General features: G+C 50.3%; 1 protein-coding gene across 1 annotated transcript; it reads right to left on the bottom strand.

Annotated features, from left to right (window-relative positions):
• Nucleotides 1–5968: 5968 nt before the first annotated feature.
• LOC147980534 (uncharacterized) lies at nt 5969–8268 on the bottom strand. Its single transcript, XM_087515650.1, has one exon. The coding sequence runs from the start codon at nt 8266–8268 to the stop codon at nt 7369–7371; it is 900 nt and encodes a 299-aa protein (XP_087371776.1). The 3' UTR covers nt 5969–7368.
• Nucleotides 8269–8456: the final 188 nt, after the last annotated feature.

Here is an 8456-nt window from a genome sequence, read left to right as displayed (position 1 = left end):
CTTTGACACTGATCTGGACGATTCTAAATCGCAAACCGGATACGTGTTTACATTAAACGGTGGAGCTGTTAGTTGGTGCAGTTCTAAACAAAGCGTTGTGGCGGGATCTACATGTGAAGTGGAGTACATAGTTGCTTCGGAAGCAGCAAACGAAGGAGTCTGGATGAAGGAGTTCATATCCGATCTAGGTGTCATACCTAGTGCATCGGGTCCAATGAAAATCTTTTGTGACAATACTGGTGCAATTGCCTTGGCAAAGGAATCCAGATTTCACAAGAGAACCAAGCACATCAAGAGACGCTTCAATTCCATCCGGGATCTAGTCCAGGTAGGAGACATAGAGATTTGCAAGATACATATGGATCTGAATGTTGCAGACCCATTGACTAAGCCTCTTCCACGAGCAAAACATGATCAGCACCAAAGCTCCATGGGTGTTAGAATCATTACTGTGTAATCTAGATTATTGACTCTAGTGCAAGTGGGAGACTGAAGGAAATATGCCCTAGAGGCAATAATAATGTTATTATTTTATTTCCTTGTATCATGATAAATGTTTATTATTCATGCTAGAATTGTATTATCCGGAAACATAATACTTGTGTGAATACATAGACAAACTAAAACGTCACTAGTATGCCTCTACTTGACTAGCTTGTTAATCAAAGATGGTTATGTTTCCTAACCATAGACATGTGTTGTCATTTGATTAACGGGATCACATTATTAGGAGAATGATGTGATTGACATGACCCATTCCATTAGCTTAGCATCCGATCGTTTAGTATGTTGCTATTGCTTTCTTCATGACTTATACATGTTCCTATGACTATGAGATTATGCAACTCCCGTTTGCCGGAGGAACACTTTGTGTGCTACCAAACGTCACAACGTAACTGGGTGATTATAAAGGAGCTCTACAGGTGTCTCCAAAGGTAAATGTTGGGTTGGCGTATTTCGAGATTAGGATTTGTCACTCCGATTGTCGGAGAGGTATCTCTGGGCCCTCTCGGTAATGCACATCACATAATCCTTGCAAGCATTGCAACTAATGAGTTAGTTGCGAGATCATGTATTACGAAACGAGTAAAGAGACTTGCCGGTAACGAGATGGAACTAGGTATTGAGATACCGACGATCGAATCTCGGGAAAGTAACTTACCGATGACAAAGGGAACAACATATGTTGTTATGCGGTCTGACCGATAAAGATCTTCGTAGAATATGTGGGAACCAATATGAGCATCCAGGTTCCGCTATTGGTTATTGACCGGAGACATGTCTCGGTCATGTCTACATTGTTCTCGAACCCGTAGGGTCCGCACGCTTAAGGTTTCGATGACAGTTATATTATTAGTTTATGAGTTTTGATGTACCGAAGTTAGTTCGGAGTCCCGGATGTGATCACGGACATAAAGAGGAGTCTCGAAATGGTCGAGACATAAAGATTGATATATTGGACGGCTATATTCAGACACCGGAAGTGTTCCGGGTGATTTCAGAGAAAACCGGAGTGCCGGAGGGTTACCGGAACCCCCCCGGGAGAAGTAATGGGCCATATGGGCCTTAGTGGAGAGAGAGAAGGGCAGCCAGGGTGGGCCGCGCGCCTCCTCCCCCCTTGGTCTGAATTGGACTAGGAGAGGGGGGGCGGCGCCCCCCTTTCCTTCTCCCTCCCCACTTCCTTTCCCCCTCCTAGTAGGCCGGCCTCCTCCCCTTGCTCCTTTATATAGGGGGCAGGGGCACCCCTAGACACACAAGTTGATCCACGTGATCGTTTTCTTAGCCGTGTGCGGTGCCCCCTTCCACCATAATCCTCGATAATATTGTAGCGGTGCTTAGGCGAAGCCCTGCGACGATAGAACATCAAGATCGTCACCACGCCGTCGTGCTGACGAAACTCTTCCCCGACACTTTGCTGGATCGGAGTCCGGGGAACGTCATCGAGCTGAACGTGTGCTAAAACTCGGAGGTGCCGTAGTTTCGGTGCTTGATCGGTCGGGCCGTGAAGACGTACGACTACATCAACCGCGTTGTGCTAACCCTTCCACTTTCGGTCTACTAGGGTACGTAGATCACACTCTCCCCTCTCGTTGCTATGCATCACCATGACTTGCGTGTGCGTAGGAAATTTTTTGAAATTACTACGTTCCCCAACATCCGTTTGATATTTTGTTTCTTTGAAACACTGAAATATGCAAAAAACAGCAATTCTGGGCTGGGCCTCCGGTTAATAGGTTAGTCCCAAAAATAATATAAAAGTGGAAAATAAAGCCCAATATAGTCCAAAATAGTAGATAATATAGCATGGAGCAATCAAAAATTATAGATACGTTGGAGACGTATTAGGGGGCGCGCCTACCCCCCCCCCCCAGGCGCGCCCTCCACCCTCATGGGCCCCCTGTTGCTCCACCAACGTACTTCTTCCTCCTATATATACCGACGTACCCCCAAACGATCAGATACGGAGCCAAAACCCTAATTCCACCGCCATAACTTTTTGTATCCACGAGATCCCATCTTGGGGCCTGTTCCGGAGCTCCGCCGGAGGGGGCATCGTTCACGGAGGGCTTCTACATCAACACCATAGCCTCTCCGATGAAGTGTGAGTAGTTTACCTCAGACCTTCGGGTCCATAGTTATTATCTAGATGGCTTCTTCTCTCTTTTTGGATCTCAATACAAAGTTCTCCCCCTCTCTTGTGGAGATCTATTTGTTGTAATGTTCTTTTGCGGTGTGTTTGTTGAGATCGATGAATTGTGGGTTTATGATCAAGTTTATCTATGAACAATATTTGAATCTTCTCTGAATTCTTTTATGTATGATTGGTTATCTTTGCAAGTCTCTTCGAATTATCAGTTTGGTTTGGCCTACTAGATTGATCTTTCTTGCAATGGGAGAAGTGCTTAGCTTTGGGTTCAATCTTGCGGTGCCTTTCCCAGTGACAGTAGGGGCAGCAAGGCACGTATTGTATTGTTGCCATCGAGGATAACAAGATGGGGTTTTCATCATATTGCATGAGTTTATCCCTCTACATCATGTCATCTTGCTTAAGGCATTACTCTGTTCTTATGAACTTAATACTCTAGATGCATGCTGGATAGCGGTCGATGTGTGGAGTAATAGTAGTAGATGCAGGCAGGAGTCGGTCTACTTGTCTCAGACGTGATGCCTATATACATGATCATACCTAGATATTTTCATAACTATGCTCAATTCTGTCAATTGCTCAACAATAGTTTGTTCACCCACCGTAAAATACTTATGCTCTTGAGAGAAGCCACTAGTGAAACCTATGGCCCCCGGCTCTATCTTCATCATATTAATCTTCCAATACTTAGTTATTTTCATTGCTTTTATTTTACTTTGCATCTTTATCATAAAAATACCAAAAATATTATCTTATCATATCTATCAGATCTCACTCTCGTAAGTGACCGTGTAGGGATTGACAACCCCTTATTGCGTTGGTTGCGAGGATTTATTTGTTTTGTGCAGGTGCGAGGGACTCGCGCATAGCCTCCTACTGGATTGATACCTTGGTTCTCAAAAACTGAGGGAAATACTTACGCTACTTTGCTGCATCACCCTTTCCTCTCCAAGGGAAAACCAACGCAGTGCTCAAGAGGTAGCACACCTCTAAAAGGTTTAGGCCCTGGCATCTAATCGAAGCAACAGAAGATTTCTCTTGATTTAGTCTAAGGCCCATGGCATCGCCGAACATCTTCAGGATATCTAACAAAGTATCGACCTCCTGCTTGTCTGGGTTCGTGAAGATAATGGCATCATCAACATAGAGACTAACTCTCATGCTAACTCCCCTTCCAGGTAGAGGGGCAAGAATTCCTTGCTCCATAGCAGCGGCCAGGAGGCGATGAAGAGTGTCAATTGCTAGGTTGAATAGCAGGGGCGATAGTGGGTCGCCCTGCCGTAGGCCCTGCCTATGTAGGATCGGTGGACCGGTGACTCCATTAAGCAGGCATGATGAGGACACCGTGGAGAGCAAGAGGGCGATCCAATCCCTCCATCTAACACTAAAACCTAGCTGTTCTAGCAGATCCAGGAGATAATCCCAGGACATCGAATCAAAAGCCTTTGCTATGTCTAGTTTAAAAAGGAGAGCCGGCTTGTTGTGTCTGTGCAACGATTTCACACACCCTTACACATAGAGGTAACTATCATGTATGCATTTTCCTTTTTGAAATGCCGATTGTGCCGGGGAAACAACCTCTCCGATGACTTTGGCGAGCCTAATTGAGAGTACTTTGGCGATCAATTTTGCAACCGAGCTCATCAAGCTTATGGGCCTGAAGTTTTTGACCTCTCTCGCTTCCTCCTTCTTGGGGATCAGGGCTATGAAGGTTTAGTTTAGCTCCTCAAAGTTTGAGCTTGCTGCGTGATAGAATTTTGTAAAAACAGCCATGATATCCTCTTTTATAGTACTCTAGCTAGCTCTGAAGAATTTGCCCATAAAGCCATCCGGTCCCAGTGCTTTTTCAGCCAAAGAGGCTTTGATTGATTCCCACACTTCTTCCTCTGTGAAAGGAATATCAATTCCCTGCCCTGATATGGTTGGCGTTTCCAGTGCCTCCCAGTTGAACGTATGAGCCCGTTGCGATCTTGACCCAAGCTGGCTGAAAAAATGCCGGTGTATCTCTGCTGCCTTTTCATTGTGCTCAACAATCATTGCACCATCCTCTGTTTTAAGTGTTTGAATAAAGTTTTTCTCTTCCTGGCGCTATACTTTGCATGAAATTTTTTTGTGCTAGCGTCTCCTGCTCTTAGCCAGGTCACCTTCGAGGCCTATCTCTTCCGCGCCCTTTCTATGGCCGCCAGTCCCAGGACTCCAGATTTTAGCTGCTTTCCATGGTAGTGTTCTTCTGGTGACAGCAGCCTTGATTCTTGCGCGATATCTAGTCTGAGGATTACTTCTTGCGCAATGTGGAACTGAATTTTAGCTTGGCTCATCATCGACTTGCTCCAGGTTTTGAGATCCCTTGTTGTTCTTCTCATCTTGACCTTGAGCCGGATAAAAGGGCAGTCGTGGGGCACCGGTCTAGTCCATGCATGTATTACTGTCTCTGCGTACTGAGGAAGCTTTGGCCAGTGGTTTTCGAACCTGAATCTTTCCGGTCTCGGAGGGTTTATGATTTGTGACGGAAGCAACGGGCAGTGGTCAGAGACAGACGTTGCTGCAGCGTTCAGAATGGAGCCTCCGTGGGTCGTTTCCCATTCCACATTACAAAAAAACTTGTCAATGCTGCAGAAAGTTGGTTGTTCTCTTTCATTGCTCCAAGTGAAACATCTATTTTGGCACTTGATCTCTTTGAGGCCCGCTTGATCAAGGGCTTTTCTAAATCTTCCCATTATTCTCCTCTTCAGGTTCAAATTGCTCTTGTCCCTTGCTTCATAAATCATGTTGAAATCTCCAATGATTAACCAGGGCTCTCCTGCTGGTGGCGCGTTGGTGGCAATATCTTGCAGAAAATCTTCTTTGAGGGCATCATTGGTTGGGCCATATGCTATTGTGAGCCACCATTGCTAATTATTCCTGATTTCTGTGACCTTTGCGGTGATTGTGAATCTGCCAATTGCATGTGATGCGATCGAGACCCAGTCTTTATTCCAGAGAATAGCCGCTCCTCCCCTAGTACCCAGGGCGGGCAGCACTACACACCCTTGCAGCGCAGATCCACCAATCTCCCTGACTAAGGTAGGTGACCATTGCTCGGTCTTTGTTTCTTTGTATTGTGAGAATCACTGCCTTATGTGTAACTGCTACCTCGTTGATCGTCATACGTCTAGCTGGGGTGTTGAGGCCTCTCACATTCCATGATAACACATTGCAGAAATTTGTACTCATGGGGGCACACAGATTTTTCTCCGTCGACTATCATTGCTAAAATAAGGGATACAATACACCACCAGACGTGCCGGGGGGGCAATGATGGCCACCAACATGCCCAAAACCCCGTCGTTGTCTAGCCTTGCTCGCTAACCTGAGACTAAACATGGAAGATAAACCTAACTCCAACTGGCTTAAGGCCAGCCGCCGACGAAGACTAAGAAGGCTAAAACACATCTAGAACACTAAACTGCCATGCTGGCAGCGCCATCAGGGCCGATCATGCCAGCCACGATCATCCTCAGGGCGTCAACATTCAGGTTGGTGAGGCAAGCAATCACGTCGATGTCTTCATTGGTCAGGGGCACCTCAAATTTCTTGAACAGAGCATCTGTAGCTTGTGGAGTCATCTTGTCACTTGGTCCCATCTTGCCCAGCTCCTGGACCAGCCGGAGAATTGATCTTTGCGCCACCGGAACCGTGCAGTTTGCTGCAGCCTTTCTTGCGCTTATGCGGGAGGGAACTGAGGTTGCTCTGGTCTTGGGGGAGCTGAAGAGCGAGGCGGCTTTGGGGAGGCAAGCACTGAAACCGGCTTTTGGGCAAAGAGGCTCTGAAGATCTGTGGTGCCCGACCTCTTCCAAATCTGCATGGTGTTGACCTTTTGGGTGACTGCCTCAACCTGAAATGCTATCTATGCAGTAGTTGGCTGGGTGGCACAGGGCATGATGTTGGGGAGCAGCGCAAGTGGGGTGTGCTCGGCCTCCCGCTTGTTATTGCTGGAGACGTCGGCGTCTTCCTCGAAATCGAGAGGGGTGGCCAGGGCCTCCAGCATAGCGTTCTCAGATTCCAACTGCATGCAGTCAGTCCGCGGTGGGGGGAGATGGCCCTGCTTGAGTCGGCGAAGGTGAAGAAGGAAGATATCGGGTCCTCTTCCGGAGGGGGGGTGGGGGCTCTTGGCACCAGGGGCAGGGGCGGCGTCGCACGCTGCACCGACAGGCCCCTTGCGCCCACCCTGTGGTGGCGCGGGCCGAGAGTTCTGCTACGGTGGTGCTGCTCCACCGCTTCAGGCGCCTTGCTCTTGGACTGGCGGCCGTGGCCCCGGAGTGCGTCTTTCCAGGACCTGCTGCTACGGCTGCCGTTGTCGTCCCCGTCGTGGTCACACCTGTCGCCGAGGATGGGGAAGCTGCTGCATCCTGACGTGGCCACTTGGAGGACACTACGTCTCGTCCTGCTCTAGCCATCCTCAATGCCAGCCACCCAAGAGCCCGGCTCAGAGAGCCTTGGCATGGGGCGGTTGTATTCTTCTTCGGAGGACGGCAGTCCGCTCTAGCCGGAGTGTGAGGATCGCGGCGAGAGTGGAGTCCGGTCCTCCACTCTATCCGCATGGATGATGAGGTCGTATCAGTGCACGCCCGGCGAAGGAGGCACGTTGTGGTCTGGCGGGGAGAGACCGAGATCTCATCGACACGCCCCACGCCCCGTCGCAGGACCCAGAGCACCCTCTTCGTCGGGATGTGGGCGACGTCCTAGCCCCACAGCCAGCATGCAAAGGTCTTAGTGTGCCCACGCTCGTACGTGCGGCTGTCAAGGCGATCGATCCGGCCGAAGTCACCGAACGCCTCGTTCGCCCCCTCCAGGCTCCAGAACTGCATGGGGAGGTTTTCCACGACGATGCGCACATGGAGGTTGAGCTTCAGGATGGCCGCGTGGTCGTCGGGGTGCCAGGCTCGGACGAAGTACTTGCCGCCGTCCATCTTGATGATGCCGCGATGGACAACATTGTCCCGGTGCGCCGGCTGATCGAAATGCACCAGAAAGGCTTCAGGGTGGTGCGCCGTGACACGAAGCAGATGGGGCGGAGTGTAGAGCTGAGCATCGACGGCCCGGCCCACCGCCATGGGCTTTGTGGCATGCGTCTGGTCCGCGGCCGTGAGGGTGACCGTGTGCTGGCGAAGAACGTACTCCGCGTGCTCGAGCGCCGGGGTAGCAACCACCATCTTGTTGCTGTCGCGCAGCCTTCTGGACGGGTCGGTGTGGGAGAAGCCCACCATCGGAGGGGTCGGCGGTGGGGCGGGGCGGGAGGGAGGGTCGAGGCAGAGTCGCTCCCGCACCGGCACCCTGGTGGACGTCGGCTTCGGGTCGACACGGCCGGCCTCCAGCAGCTTGCGGCGGCTTGGGCACTCTCTCCCGAAATGCCCTTGGAGCTCACAGAAAACGCATCTCAGTGGGTCTCTGCAATCCTTTCTCCGGTGGTGTTTCTCAGGCAACGAAAACATTTGCCGCGGAACCTTCTTAAGAAGGCAGCGCGGTCCTTGGATCGCTGGGAAGAGTGAATGCGGTCCGAGCGGGGAGCCTTTGAGCGCATCGTGTTGCCCGTCGGCCTCATGCCAGCGCTCCGACTTTTCCTCGAAACGACCTCCGTCCATCCCTCCCCATCCTCCTGATAGGAGAGGAATTGATTGCCAAAGGGCACAACGACGATGGATTTAAGGCGCTGGTGCTGGGATGAGGGATGGGCGGCCAGATCCGTCGGTCCGACAGTGAAGGCAACGATAGAGGACTCGCCGTGCTACAAGATACGCGGCGGCTGATCTGGATCTGCCGCCCGCTCGGC

The sequence above is a fragment of the Triticum urartu genome, chromosome 3A, assembly GCF_056163025.1.
Source record: "Triticum urartu cultivar PI428250 chromosome 3A, HENAU_Tu73, whole genome shotgun sequence".
NCBI classification, from domain to species: Eukaryota; Viridiplantae; Streptophyta; class Magnoliopsida; order Poales; family Poaceae; genus Triticum; species Triticum urartu.
This window is presented reverse-complemented; position numbering and strand designations above follow the sequence as displayed.